General features: G+C 35.3%; 1 protein-coding gene across 2 annotated transcripts in view; it reads left to right on the top strand.

Moving 5' to 3' along the window:
• The window catches only part of nell2b (neural EGFL like 2b), a 369230-nt gene that overhangs the window by 344359 nt on the left and 8064 nt on the right, over positions 1-16807 (top strand). For both annotated transcript variants that reach the window (XM_051920793.1, XM_028810691.2), the window contains one exon: positions 4275-4499. In XM_051920793.1, the coding sequence (XP_051776753.1) occupies positions 4275-4499 (225 nt within the window). The remainder of the gene's footprint in view (positions 1-4274; positions 4500-16807) is intronic.

The following is a 16807-nucleotide window of genomic DNA, read 5'->3' on the forward strand; positions in this document are numbered from 1 at the left end:
TTCACTTGCTGAATTCAAAACTGAAAGGAGAAAGTCAAGCAAACAATTAGCACCTGAATACAGCTACAGTAAAGGCCTAGCAAAACATCAGTAGGGTAGAAATGCAGCATTTGGAAAAGGCCATGGGTTCTAGACTTCAACCAGGCATTGACTGGAAAAGGTTTTCAACCAAGTAAGGAAAATGATCATTATAGTCTTGATTGTGTTAGTTTGTCCAAATACTTTTGAGTCCCTGAAAATGGGTGGACTGTATATAGAATGGTTGTCTTTTCTAAATAGGTCATACAATGTTTTTGTTAAATGCCTTAAATTAAAACTGAAGTCTACATTTCATTCACATCTTCATTGCTTCATTTTCAAAATTATGAAAACTATATCACTGTCCAAATACTTATGGACCTAACTGTAGATCTGATTATGTTTCCCCTTTTGGCTTATAAATCCTACATTGAATCCTAGCTTCACTCGTTGATTTACATCCAGAGCTTTGTTTATTTATTTCACCTGTTTATGGTTTTGACTTTTGGCTTTTTATTTTCTTGGATTTTGTAAATTCTTCTGATTCGCTTTTTGTTTAAAACTATTACTACCCAGTGCAGGCAATACAATATTACATTTTTCTTGTTTTGGAACACAGATTAATATGGATGCTGAAAATCAGAGAATAGTATATTATGGTAAAATTAACTGTGGCATTTAAAATGGACTGGTCCTGGCACACACTGAATAGACAAGACTGAATATCTGAAGGTTTGTGCTTCTCTAGCATAAAAAACTAAATAACAGCATGATAGTTTGTTCTGTGGCTTTCAGCATCCATGTTGAGTTGGTTTTGAAACAAGAAATTTACACTAAAACAAAAATGCTAGAAACTTATAATTCACACATTTTAGTACACTGGAGATAACCTTTGGCCAGTAATAAAAGCAGCACCATAAAATATCCTTTTCAGGTTCAGGTTTAAATCATTTTAATCATTCCATGTGCAGAGAAATTTGTGTGCACTTCTTGATACTGCCATCTAAAAATAAAGTATAATGAAAAGCAAACATGTGGGATCTGTAGTTTGTTATTCCCAAAATTAAATGATAAAAGCAAAGAATAAATTAATATGTCACCTATAACATTCCTTTAATTGCACTGAAGTGCCAGTGTCAACGTACACTTTAATATTACATTTTTATAGTAAAAATTAATTACATTTGGAATTGATAAAATAACAAATTTCATTTCCATAAAGAAGAGCCATAAATTGCAGAAAGATTTTGTTTTTGAGCCAGTATATTTTTAGACGGATAATTATCCTAATTAAAGCTGTGTAATGCAATTTAAGTGCTGTATGCTGATTCTTGTTACTATTGCAAATGATTTTTACTCCAACTTGAGGGACACCTGTTGTACAAATACTGTAGCCAGCTGACAAATTCAATTCATATTAACTAGCTATAGCAACCTGCTCATTGACTTGAGCAGTCTATGGATTCACCTAATGAAACTTGGGGGGGGGGGGGGGGGGGGGGGGGAATGATCATTTTCATGCCAATTACTGTTGGTGATGCTGTGTTATATTTTGTGCGTGCATTTCACAAATGGGTCAGAGGGGCAAGATTTTGCTAGAAAAGGAGAGAATTTGGGAACGCAGGAAAATAAAGGCATTTTTGCAATACATTTTAATAATTTTGAAGAAAACAGGATAGTTTATGTTCAAGGGAGTATACCTGTTGCCAGTTTTATCATGACAATCACACATCAAAACACAATGTAAACAAAAGTAAGATACAAAACTGATCATTTTAATTAGATGATTTGCAACAACGGATTTTATTAATCCCGGGCAGGGCGCCAGCCCACTGCAGGGCACACACACACCCCACACACCAAGCGCACACTAGGGACAATTTAGGACTGTGGGAGGAAACCGGAGCACGCGGAGGAAACCCACGTAGACACGGGGAGAACATGCAAACTCCACGCAGGGAGGACCCAGGAAGTGAACCCAGGTCTCCTTACTGCGAGGCAGCAGCGCTACCACTGCGCCACTGTGCTGCCCTTGTATAAGTTATTTGTACAAGCAACAATAGGACTATAGATAAAATCCAGCTGGAAAAAGAGAACTAAAAACGAGGGTGCAAAGAAAAAGAACAGAGTTTGTTTTTTGCTTTAAACACATATATAAATACTTAGCAACTGTTTAAGATTAGAATCTGTTAATATACATATTTTGTCCATTCTGTAACGCACATTATAAATAATGATATTTTAATTAACCCACCAAAACAAAAGCATATAGAAAAAATTATTTTGTTGTGCACAATAAAACAACAATTTACAATTTGTATTTTTTATTTAATTATCTCTATTATAAAAAAATCCTGGAAAGGAAAAGCAGGGTGACGAGACGTGATCTTCTCTGAAGTTCTTGGAAGATACTTAAAAGACACGCAAGATAAAAGAGACAGGCCACGGAGCATCTCGCGGGGACCGTAAACATGAGACTTGGTGCCAAGAGATTGTCCCAGGGCCATCTCGCGGGGACGTGGAACATGAGATTCTTGCAAGACACGCCCTACTTACAAATAAGAGGACGGCCAGCAAAACACTCAGTCATGTAAAGGCATGTAGCACACACAGATCCTGTGCTCTCAGCACATATAAAGCATATAAGGACAATACGTTCTAGATGAAACGTCAATGACTAAGCAAAGAAGAAAGAGCAGCGTGGAGAAAAGAGACCCAAAAGCGTTGGAGAGAAAAAAAGGCAGATAAGAGATTATGAAAGCGGTGGAATTCAAAAGGCTCAAACAAACGATGGCGCGATACAAAAGCAGAGAAAGGTACAGAATATGAAAGCAGTAAAATTCAAAAGTATTGTAGCGTCCCAGCCACTTTGAAGCCTTTTTTGTTTTAAGTGACTGTTAGGTCTGATTGAGGGAGGGCGGAGTACAGCACGGAAGCCTGATAGCGGGGTATTGATTGATGCGGTAAGGGGGTGCAAGAGCCGAGGGAGGAGGGGTTGGAGAGGGTGCTAGAAAGTTGTGTTTGGGGTTACGAAGTCGGCGATTGTTCAAGTAAAACTTTTGTGACACTTTATTATATCAGTCACTACAGTATCAAAAAAAAGATAGTAAAGATCGCATTAGCGCAAACAAAAGGTGGTTAATCATCAGAACCAGGTGTAATTGAAAAAATAGCAGGACAAATCGTGGTCAGAAATAAAAAGCAAAGATGTGGAAAACAAAGTCTTTGCATCATTCAATGCACAAAATGTGGATTTACACAATAATGGACCATACGCTATGAGAATCTGTGGTCCCGCACCAATTAAATCAGCGACAAGTTTAATTTCAAAGATACACAATTTGGTCAGGTATATATTTATGATCACGGAAAAGCGATGTAAATTTTAACAGACGACAAGAAAGGTGATGTATATATTCTGCAAATAACATTAGACACCAAAGGAGATCGTGATATGCCATTCGTATTAAAATGTTTATAGTTTACTGTGAGAATAGCTTTTGCTATGACAATTAACAAATCACAGGGACAAACATTAGAAAAAAGTCGAATTATTTATTAGTGAAACAGAAACAATATTCACTCACGGGCAGTTATACGTTGCGTTGTCACAATGTGTCTCCAAGAACGGAATCAAAATTCAATGTGATCTTGAAGAAAAGGTAATTCCAAATATTGTTTTTAATGAAGCTTTAAAGGAAAAGTGCAAATAATGAAATTGAAACAATTCCAAAGAAAAAAAAAAGCTTTTAAAATTGTATATCCAATTAACCAAACACAGGGATTTCGTGAGTGAAGCGAGCAGGGGGCGGAGCCCCCTTGTTTTACTAATAATTAATTAATTAACAATTCATAAAGCTTTTCAATTAAGTCATAATTGAGACACTACTTTAAAATTAGATTTATATTATTCCTTGTCCCATAAGAACTGAATCCTGCAGACTACAGTACTTTAAAACCTAAAGATGAAAACATTTCTTAAAGTAGGTCATAGTCGGCTGAATCAAAAGCTAAGAATAAATCTATACAGATGATCCACAAACCAGTAATGACTGTTCCCTTCAGAATTATTGGTAAAGTGTTTGAAATTCAATAAGGTGATCAGAGTGAGATATCTGGTGGGGGAAACAAGAAGTCTGTGCTCAGAATCTAAAAGAAAACAGTAATATGTGGAATTGTTTTAAAGAGGCAGGCATATCTGTCTATAAGGAAAAATGCAATTTTTAAACTTTTTATTTGTCTTTTTTATGTTAAAGCAAGGAGAAGTTGACTGCTGGCCCCTGCCTTGTCCTGATTCTGAATGTGAGTTTACTGTCATTCCTGATGGAGAATGCTGCCCTCGATGTGTCAGCGATCCCTGCCAGGCAGACACAGTGCGCAATGACATCACTAAGACTTGCACAGATGAGTACAATATGGTTCGCTTCACAGGTTCATCTTGGATAAAGCATGGCACTGAGTGTACTCTTTGCCAGTGCAAGGTAAGGGACATGAATAACCTGGGAAATTAGTATGACTCATACATTTTGTAACACTGCGTTGTGTTTTTAGTTTTCTGATGTTTATTCATCCCACTCCACTGTGAATATTCTAGCTTTCCTTATACATTAATTGTTTTAATGCAAAAAAATGTTAATACTAAAAGTAAGTTATATTTTTAACTGCTCTTTGTCATGTTCAACCTTTTTAAATACACCAGATTAAATAATAATTGATATAACTAGCTTTGTTCAGTTTAATGCAAGCATCTGTCAGGGCTTGATTGCACTTTTAGTATGTTGGAATTTTGCAATACTGCAATTTAATAGACACACATGAGGAACAGAACATTAGTAAGTTCATTATATATCATTTTTTTTAAAAATAGGGAAATCACCTACTAATTTGACATATATATCCCATAGGAGTCTTACCCTGAACAAATGAATTTCCAGCACAATAACTTTGATGTATGAATAAGCCAGTTAAATATTGTACCTGTTTAAAGTCAACAAGAATGCTAACAAGGAAAAGGTCTGACATGGGTTGGTTTGATTTCAGTCTTTGTGCCATCAAAATTCAGTAAGGTTGTTGTACCCTAAGGAGCTGCTGGGGAACAAACTGTAGACTCTGATAAACAAGTAATGAGACCTGAAGTCCAATATAATATGGTTTATTGAAGAAAGGAACAAAGGGAAAACAACAAAAATAATAAATGTTATGCAAAAGCTGATGTTAACTGCCACCTTGCTCAATTCTCTTTCATTATGGTTCTTCTGACCTATAAATCTTTTCCTTCAAAATACTGGCTTCTCTTTCTCCTCACTCTTGTCCTCATAACCCACACCAGGTGAGTCCTTGCAACTGCACACTCTACTAAATAATGGCTAGGAGCCCCTTTTGTGCCTGACCTGGAAGTAATCCTGGCATCATGCTGACATACTTGAGAAGCACTGCAGTGTCAGTCCTTCCTCCTACTTAAACAGGTCAGTTGCCACCCTGGAACTCCCTCCAGTAGCTCCTGTAATCACTTCCCATGGGTTGTCCATGATGACTGCCTGATCCCAGGCAACAGAAGTAAAGTGACATCAGTCTGCTGCTACTACTCAAATTTCTGAAATAGTAACTCCATATTTTACCTTCCTTTCCAGGGAGTATTCCTTTGCACATCCTTGATGAGTCTTTGGCATCCTTTACAGAGTGGTCTGAACCACATCCTGAATGGGACACCAAACTCATTACAATGTGACCTGCCATGCTGCTCTGTCTCACAGTGCACAGATGTTTGATATCCCCTGTATGTAATCAGTAAAGAACTGATTCAATATTTGCTTTACCGAATGAGTTACAGCGCCCCTCCAATCCTTACTTATATCACAACTATCATGGAGTACACCACCATAAGAAGCTGTATCAGACGTATCAAATTGTGAACACTCAACTAATCGGGTGGAGATAACACAGCAAAAAGTGATGAGTTGCCTATCACTAATTTATTTACAATATTGTCTTATCCATATTTTATTAATATTTAAAATTCGTTTATAAAATTTCCTTATTTTTGTTTATGTATAACCTATGTTAAATTAGTACTGATACTTTTTTTAATTGATTTATTTATTTCATTAGAATAATCTAAATTAAATCTAAAGCATAAGGGCTATAAGTTTGAACAAGATCACACATGTTGTATATTAGGCTTATCAGATACCGAAATACTTAATAAAAAGAAGTCCATTAAATCAATTCATTTTTCTATCCGTTTAACACGAGAAGCACCATGGCTGGCACCAATTATTTCATCAGTGTGCGCTGCACTTCAAATGCTCATGTTGTTGCAACCCTGACATGCTATTCAGAAAATCAGATTGTTGATATTTTTCTTTGTATTTTTTTTTTTTTACGTGAAAGACCACCTTTTACTGCTACAAGCAACACCATTAAACTTTGGTACTGAGGTGTGAATTGCTGTCTTTCTCCTCCAGCTTTTTACCTCAACAAATCCCCTCCTACTGATGTTATTGACATTAATAAACATTGTTTTCCAGATGTGAATTGCTTTCTGTCTTTAGCAGAAATCTATAACATAATCAGTGAAACAATGTCACATTTATAATTGCATAGTTTTATTATGTGTGATGAAGAAGAAAACAAATCTGAAAACTGTTGGTACTCCAGTTATTTCAGTTAGGTAATAATGACTATAAACTAACTTAAAATGACATTACAAAGTTTTTTCACAAATTGTGGAATACAAAGTACACAGCCAGCATGAGTTTGATATGGGGAAAGGGAGAATACATGAAGTTGCACATAGCAGATTGAGCAAACAAGCCATGAGTGAGTGGACAGCAGTTCACACACAAAGTTTTCATAAACATGACAAACCTGACAATGAGTGCAAATGTGAGAATAAATGCTGGGCTTTCTTTGTGAAAATGGAAGCACTGATGGCAACATGATACTTGATAAGAGATTGTAATATGAATTAATTTGGCATGTTTATTTAATATTATTCCTCCGTAAGTGTTACTAACAAGCTAATGTCTCCTCCACATATTGATCCAATCATAAATCTCACAACAGCAAATGTCACAAATCTGACAAAGTAATATTCCAACAAACCTGATTATAACAGTGTGTTGTTACAAAAGCATCTTTAAGGAGTTTATATAAATAAAAATAGTATGTGTCACTGATATAAAAATATTTGAATTTTTATTTTATAGTATTGATTTTAAGCTGTATTTATTTCTTAGTTACTGAACAGAAAATGTTAATGTGCACATAGTGCATCTTAAAAGCTACCCCAGCAAATAAAATTTCCCTGTAGCTATGTCCATCTGATTTGCAAAAATTCCACAGCTTCTGCTTTCTTATGGGGTCTAGGCAATATGTGTGACTTGTTGACCCATGTGCATATAAGTATTTCCACAGTTCAAGTGTTTTCATTTTAAAAGTTTTAGTAAAAATTCAAAGCAATATAGTTTACACAAAAATAAAGCGAAAAATTGAGACTACAAAAGAATCATTCTTATATAAGATATTTCTGCTCTAGGCTTGTATATGTTTTATTTTGAGTTTCTCTTATAAGTCCTCTGTATAACATTCAGTGTTACGTTCATAGGTCAAACATGCAGATGTGTGCACGGATGGTCAGAAACTTTATGCTATTGTTATGGTGTTCTGTTACTGCAGTTCAGATAAAGCTGAGCAATAAGAAAGTTCCATTGCAAGTTAGCTTTAGGGATTAAACAGAATCGTCCATTATCTATTGTCAGTAACTCCACACAGAGTCATAGCAAGGTTTGGGGCAGCCACCCGTATAATTGGTATCCTGGCTGCAAAATTGTGAATATATTACACAGCACTGATGGGCACAAAACCGAGTCCAAAACAAAACTGAGGGAATAAGGAAAAGGTGGAGACTTTTAAAGGGGAAGATAGGAAGTGAGATCAAAGGGGTCGGGCTCATAGGAGTCTTCAGCCATAGGCTCGAGCCCGGACATGACATCACAGGGGCCGGAGTCGGCAAGGTCTTCTTCCATAGGCTCGGACCCGGAAGTGAAGTCAAGAGGGCCAGGAGGACTCTGTGCACTCTGTCACATCCCAGTCTGACTCAGAATTGCCCTTACTCAAGCCCTTTAGCTGCCTCCCATGCGCACGTGTGTTACACTATGTAGCTATGAGAACTAAACAAATTAGGCAAACACTCATGTGCATTTTAACATTAACTTTCTAAGATTTGTTCTTGATCCTATTAGTTGTTATACTGAGAGCATATGCTCACTGCTATAAATAAAATTTATGCTCTGAAATTTATTGTCAGAATGCATTTGTAAATGTTCCAATACTAAACATATTTCATATATGAAATGTTATCTACTTTAGGTATGGAGGGAAATGATTATCTTATAAGACACCAATTCACAGTAACACCTCATCCTACCTCCTACAATGGTATCACATTCTAAGTGGGTACTGGACTACCAGCCTTGTATACAGGAAGGAATCAGTGCAGGTTGTCCTGCCCATGATTACCCAAGTAACTACGAGTTGATTACTCTCTGATTCCTTCCATAATCTCATATTATTCAGAAACCAGTGGTAGAACTGAAGGTTAAGCATCACCATGCTTCCTCTGCTATAAATCTCTAAAGATATTTTTTTGAAACTGTGGTCTCTTTGTTTTCAAAATGTTTATTTTGTATGCAATTCATGTTTTTTGTGATGCCATACCCTTGTGTATTAGCACATCATGCTTTGCAAAATGAAGAACAGCTTAGTATGAGCTGAAAAAGCACTATTCATTAAATGCATGCACTTCATTTGTGCAACAGAGCACGTGAAAAATATGTACTTTGGGGAATTTCTACGTGAAGCAGCAAAGTAGAAGCAATTGATTTTGCATACATTTTACAAATTAAGTACCTAATTTAAATTACTATGGTTTGTGTATAACTAATTGGTGTTTGCATTTTAAACCAAAGTTTAAGAAATGTAGATGTAACTCTTGAAACTTTTTAGTATACATGCGCTGTTAATTTGCCTTTCCAAGCTTGGCTTTTGAAGCTAACTTTGCACAACCCAGTTGCTGTCTGTCTCACCTATTTAATGCACATCATCACCATCCCAATTACTGTACCCCAAGAACAAAAACAATATTAGAAATAAAAGTGCTGAAATTCTCTTAAAAAGCACTAGAAATACCCCATTTATGTGGAGGCAGAATAATTTAAATGACTATTTAGACACCAGGTTTTAAATAATGATTTATATGAGACTGCAGTGGCATGTACAATTTAGAATTCAAAATCAGTTTAGCTAAATTTTTACAGGCTTTGTGAGCTCTCAGATTTCCCCTGAAATGTGTAAAAATCTCAATGGATTTGTGCAGATGGCAAACTCTTAATACAACAATTCTTTTCTTCTGCTTGCATTTCATTTTCACGGTAGAGGAATTGGAATTAAACGAAAGCACAGACAGCTATGAAGAAAAGACATACATTTGTGTGAAACATTGTAATTGGATTTGCAACACTTTAATGTACAATGTATTTCATTAACCTTGTCACTGAAATTTTTAATTTATGCCAATTTAAGCCATCAGGAAGTTTTAGATGATAGATGTGGCATTAGCAAAGCAAATATTTCAAACTACGTTATATGGCTCAGTCTGTGAGGCAGCTCTAGTAGCCACTATAGGAGGGGTGGGCAGACTTTTTTGGTGGAGGCTGAATTATCAATAACAACTCGTATAGCTGTACAAAATCTAGGTGTGAATATGAACCAAGGGAATCTAGTAGATATGTTAATGAAAAACATTAACTTTAAAAATATTTGTTCCAAGAAATTGTTTAGTTATAACAGTTTTTATTCAAAGTTATTAAAACCAATGCTGAAATTCCAAAAAATGGACTAATTTTAAAGTACAGATTTCATTATGACATTGTTCTAGTCGTGAACATGAAACTGCTTGCCTCTGCACGCATTTAATATCAACTGATATGCTACATGTCACAGTAATTAATTTAAAAGGTTTGTATCATTAGAAGTTAGCAGGCCTCTATACTTGCTTTTAACAGTTTAGTAAATAATGATGCCATGTGCCAAAGCATTCTTGGAAACCTCAGAAAGAAATCCTGATATAGAGTCCATGGAAATCAAGAAAATAAACTTTGGTAAACATAGTTTTACAATTGCACTGGAGTTCAGTTACTCCCTAATGCATGACTTCTAGCATATTGTCCACATACACTGAAAAAGGAAATGGAAAAAAATTGCAAAATTTGTGTTACTGTGCCTGAAGTCCTAAAAGTGAAATTCAAATTCTTGACAAAGGATAGATAGATAGATAGATAGATAGATAGATAGATAGATAGATAGATAGATAGATAGATAGATAGATAGATAGATAGATAGATAGATAGATAGATAGATAGATAGATAGATAGAAAATGGCAACCTAAGTGGCAAAGTCCCCACTTCTTTCTGAACACTGTTCCCTAAATTTGAGAAAATAAAAAGATTTTGCCTGTTGCAACTGACTCAGATTATTGTGAAGAATGAAAAAAAAAAGATAAATTAAAAGTGCTCAACCATATCTGGAATGAGGTCACTTGGAGAGCTGTAATCGTCCTCCTCTTCTGACTCGGCGATGAAGCATTTGAAAAATACACAAATTGCCTGAAGGCACAGTTGGGATGCTGCTCTCGTTAACTGCATTTTACTTCTTGTCTCAACAAACACACAGTTGGAAGTACAGGGATAATGCATTTTAGTCAATCTACTACTCAAAAATCTTTTACCTTATAACTTGCATATTTGTAAATGGCGCTGTTTAAAGTGATGTGTGCACAGACCGAGAGTCACACCTGGAGCTCTGTCTTCAGAATGTGCCACTGCCAGCCAAGTTCATCACTGATAAACCAAGGCATATGCATGCTCATAGTCTTTTAAAAACAGACATGTAAAACAAAGGCAAGCAAGCAGGTAAAAATAAGCACACTAACTCTGTGACAGTGACAGTGCTACAAACTGTCCCAATTCATATGGTAAGAGCTTGGCTTATTTAATTATTCCCTAACCCATTGTACTTCCACATTGAAGAAACTAGGCCAGAGCACTGATTTAATGGGGATCACTTCCTATTGCCATTGCTCTCACCATAAATTGCTTCCACCCTTGACCAGGATGTAAATTAGAAGAATTTCTTAGACTCAAGTGACTATGTAGGACTTTGTCTTGCAAAAGGAACATTTCTACTGAGCCCTGTTTCCCCGTCAATACAAGTAGCTCTGTGCCATAGTGTAAAAATATGCAGTTGAAGAATTGTAGTATGTAGGAAAAACCATCAATGCACCATGAAGAGTATGCAGCAGATTATAGATAACACAAAGATTCTATGTCGAAGAAACACGTATGGACACAATGGTTGGAAAATCTCATTCGGTAGGCCTGCTTTAGATGTTTGGTTAATGGGTGACAGGATTGCCTTGAAATACCATCACATTCCATGCCATGAAATTCAGTGTGGTTTTTTTCTCCTTATGTATTCTCTGGTGAAAACATCAGCTACTAAAGAAATTATCGGTCATATTAAAGTAATTGAAAATAATGGAGGAGGATAAGGAACAATGATTTTTCCACATAAATAAAAGTGAATAATTAGTTATTTTTTTCTCAGTTTGTTAGGATTTCGAAAATACTCAACAGAAATCATACTCTTTGGATCAGAGAGGGTCAAAGGATCGAATGAACATTAATTTAAAGACATGAACAAAAAATTGTAGTCTTGAATGCCAAGTCCGAAGCTGGTAATTCTTAAACAGAAACCATTTTTGAAGAGTGTCTTTCCTTTATTTATTTATTATTTTTTTATTGCATAGCTGGCTTTTCTAATTTGTCACGTGTGTAAAAACACACAGCAACAAAGAAGTGTCCTTGGATGTGAAAGGCAACATGAAGCACAGCATTATATAGTCATAGTGTCAAAAAGCAGTATAATGGAAGCAATCAATAAAATGAATTAACAAAAGACCGAATTAGCATTAGTCACCCTAATTAAGGGTGTTCATAAGAATTGTAATGATTTACTTTAAGAAGTTGAAGTACATAGTACGAATAGTTGCATAACATATTTGAAATATTAAAATGTGTGCTTCAATTCAAATGTTTAAAGTCTACATATTCTTGATTGTTAAAAAAATGTCATTTTCACCCTCTAATAGAGGTCCATCATGGGATAGATTCCTAGTAAAGGATCAAAAATAAAAATAAAAAAATAACATACACATTCACTGATCTTGTAATAGTATAAAATGATACCCAACATGCTTATGTTTGAAATTTGTCATCTTTAAACCTCATGGGAGTGGCTCTTAGAGGGTTAGGACCACAATTAAAAAATCCAATATCAAAAATATTATTGTCTTAATGATTAGCAAACCTCAATAGAGCATATAACGACACTCCACATGTCTATATTACTGATCCCCATTTTTTCAAAGTTGTCTGAAGAGGAGGAAGTTTGAACCCTTGTATCTCTTTAGCAGATAAGCCCCTGGTGTATTTTGATGTGATATGCACAACTTCAAGTTCTTCTGATTATTTTTGACAAAGACACCTATTGGTTTATTCTTTGTCATAAGGGTGTAATTTCCTGCATGAAATATGGATCCAAAAATGCCATAAAAATGACAGCCAAAAATATGAGATAATCCCTAAAAGCTCAGAATTATGCATAACTAGACATTAAGACGAGTCAAACAATATATCATATGCAGGGATTTTCTCTACCAGACAAAAAACAACTGAAGTGATTTTAAAGCATTTGGAAGAAATTCGTATAAACACACAAATGTGGAAAAAAATCCCAAATCAGCTAAATGATATTTATCGTATTGGTGATCCTGACATTGGTAACACCACCAGAAATAAACTGAGTGCTGCTTACTGTGCAGCACAGATGGCACCTGTCATAATGTGAATATCTTTGGAATATGTATAATTATCTACAATTATTTACCTAATAAGGTGCATGAGGTCATCTGAAAGAACAAGCTTAGTATCTAAAGATCAAATAAACCTGGTGCATCATAGGGTGGCATGAAAAGCCAGTACTGTCAGTTTGTTCAATGACATTGATGAGTAAATAAATCTTTAAGCTTTGAGTAAAACTCGTAAACTCTTCAAATGTTTACCAACACTTTAGAAATGCATAAAAAACACAATATTGCAAGCATTTCGACAACACAAGTATGCATACAAAACAAAGAACTGAGTAGGCAAGGCAGGGTACAGCATCTGTGAGTAGAAATAAGTAGATTTGTTAAATATAGGCATAAATAGGGGGAAACCAGTGTAATAAAAGACAGAGAGATGCCAAAAAAGTTTGGGATCCACCCTGTATACATGACAATACTTAATGAAAAGAAAAATTCAGTAAAAGTAGTCACAAAAAACTATGTCCAAAACGGGACTGTTTGTGATCTGAAGAGGTAGGGTTTTTAAAGCGGTGAGGGAGGACAAGGCATGTCTGCTGAGTTGCTGGAAGTGATGACAGAGCTTGATTGTAGTTGTGGCCGGAAGTGGAGTCTGTGGAGGAACTGGATGCAGAATTAGAGAGGTTTTACTTCTGGGGATCTGCCGGGGAAGGAGAAAAAGCATTAGTACAGCTTGTTAACCCCATCCCGGTATACAACAACCACTTAAGCCCCTTGACTGCCTGGAATGCCCGCATGTGATACCATATATTGATTTTCAAAAAATTTCTTACATTTTATTAAACCTCTAAGTAAACTCTTTAGACAGTTGTGTCATTGATGCAGTATTTCCCTTACAGTATAAAATGGCAAAAAAGGAAAACAAAATCCCTATTTTAAACTTAAAATTTGTATATTTTGAATGTACTGTGATTACTGCTATCATCTTCTTCAAATGCTCAAACACTTTCAACTGAATTGGGAGCAATCACAACATTAATTATTGCTTCTGTCTGGGTGCAAACATGTAATAATTGGAATTGTTGTGATCTGATATTTTATGTAATTTCTGGGTGGTTTCTTGAGTGCTTTTTTGATTTATTTGCATTTGCATTATTGGCCTGTCTGCACTACACTAAAAGCACTTCTAAAACCAACAATAAAACCAAACCCAAGCCCCCTTTTTTCTTAAACAGGGCATTAAAAGAATATGAACTTGAAAAACATAGTAAATAAATAGCCCATTGAGGAACTTGTGTGGCTTTGTCAGACAGATATTTTAAGCCTCAAAAAAAGGATACATCCAAGAAAAAGAAAACTTAAGGTTACCCTAGTTTATATATACTACACCATGAGTTATAGTTCAAGGATCTTTTCTGAATAAGGTGGTATCAGAAATTAGGCTCAGGCAAGGCAAGATTAAGCCCCCTACGTGCTCCAAAACTGAGGACTGATCATACTTTTAACAAGGTAACATGTGGACGGCGGGTCATTAAATGCAACGCGTTTTTTCTCACTCTTGATTTCGGCATGAGACTTTATTGCTTCATCGATGGGGCATGGGGTCCTCTTTGAGCATTTCTGCTTGCAGTCACTGCATCATTGCATCGAGATAAAGAATAAATATGGGATAATGTTATTGTCATGTCCATTCGTCTGTTAGTTTATGCATGCATGTTCTTCTGTGTTGAACAGAAAGTTATACATTTTACATTTTTTAACAAAATGTAACTGCAAAGTGTTCAGGATATTTAAAACATGGTATTCAATTCAGAGCCCAATGAAATTCTCCTGGTATTGTACCTATCAAAGAAGACAGCTCTAAAAAACAGCACAAATGAGATTTGTTAGAGGTTAATTTATTTTTGTGTGTACACCTCTTGCAGCCTAGAGCACTGCATGGGGAATGCTTTATTTTTAAAGCAATAAATCATTTAGCCTGTCTCTAAACCAGACCGAATGCTTGGCTGTATGTGGTTTTACAGGACTTCTCGCATGCACCAGCAGAGCGACGTATTACTCCATTTAATGACTAACACATTTCCAGGGCAGTTTCTGGAAGTCTTATGGCAATGTTATACCAGATTCTTGCTTAAAGCAGTCACATTTTTCAAATTATTTTTCATGGCATTCATTTTTCATACTGCTGCCTCATGAACAAAAATGTGAGATAGCAGAATGACAGGTTATTTGAATGGGACATGCATATCACTACGTAATGGATTTGTTTTCTTTGTACAAAGATACTGTTTATAAAATTCTACGTTGCATTTCTGTAGTGACTGATAATCAACATGTTTGAATGTTTACTTTAAGTTGCTAAAGGAAGCAATTGCTCACTTGTGTCCGTTTTCTTGTCTACCTTTGTCAGAATTTCAAAACACTCTGTAATGACTGGTTTTCAAAAAATATTGATGAGCATTACTGCTTGAAAGATCAAAGGGTTATATTTAATATTTTAAAGTTAGATCAATTCTTTACTGTCTGAATACATTTTATTGCTTTAATTTAGGAAAATAGGTCATGAGGATCATGCTATCTTTGTGTATTTTTAATATTTTTTACTTCATTAAGAACAGAAAGATTTAAACAAATAGGCAATCCTCCTTTGTGAGTGCACCGGAGAACTTATATGTGTCAGATAAAATGAATTCAAAAACAGTAACTAAGAGTTCCAAATTTATTTATTGATATAAATTAAGATCTATTAAAGTGTTGTCTCTATAGTCTGTATTATTTAAATGTAGATAAAAATGTAAAAGTTAAGACATGGCATGATGGAGCCCTGAATTTCTTAGTTCTTGCTTAAAATTACAGCCCAGGCAGTGCATGCCTGCAGAGGTTACACATTTACATGTCTTTCCTGCGTCTACTTGGGTAGTTTTCTCTCTGTACTCGTGATTACCATCTACATCAAAGTTACTTCTGTTAGGTTCCATGGAAACATTTCACTTGCACACATGATTAAGTGTGATTGTGTGTGAGTGTGCTCTGTGATGGACTGTTACCCCTAACCCTAACCCTGGTTTCTATTTTGAATATGATACTGCAGGATATTTCTACTTTGCACAGGATATTGTATATTGGATTAATTATTTTCCTGAGTTTTTAAGTATATGTTTCAGTCTTTTTTTGTGATGTCAGCATGCTGTAATTTTGTTTGGTGTTTTTTTCTATGATAGCCAGCATTTTGTGATGGGTGCTGCCTCCTTATTGTGTACTGTACTAATCCATTTGTTAATCACATGGTTCTCCACCTGTGACATCATTGCATCTCCCTTATAAAAGATGGCAGCATGCATTCACTTACGTCTGAACCTTGCTTAAAAAATGGAGTTAAACATTAACATGTTTAAACAAGTTCTAAGTTTGTCAAAGAATGTTTGACTTCAGTGTTCAGTAAGTGATCCCTGCCTGATTTTTAAGTAATCATTTGAAATGACTCTATGACAATCACTAAGAAGATTTAACATCAGGTCTCTTGGATTTGCTTAATTGAAATGGTCACCATAAATGATAGACAACTGTAAGACACAATCTGTTTAAATGTACTTTTGCTACTAAAGTTGCTGAATTAGCAGCTATCCTGAATTTAGCTAATATCTCTCCAGCTAGACCAAAGTAGAATTCACAAAATGCATGTGCATCATATGTCAAATTTAAGTTTAGCATAAATGTATTTTAAATACTTTACATACTGTAGAAATTTTAAAAGTTGAAACATACTTAAACAATGTGTATTTTATGCTAGAAGGATCTGAAAATGTCAACAGGATGCTTATTATCTTATGGTTAAGTTACAGTATATAGCACACGTAATGATTAGG

Source organism: Erpetoichthys calabaricus, chromosome 1, assembly GCF_900747795.2.
Source record: "Erpetoichthys calabaricus chromosome 1, fErpCal1.3, whole genome shotgun sequence".
NCBI classification, from domain to species: Eukaryota; Metazoa; Chordata; class Cladistia; order Polypteriformes; family Polypteridae; genus Erpetoichthys; species Erpetoichthys calabaricus.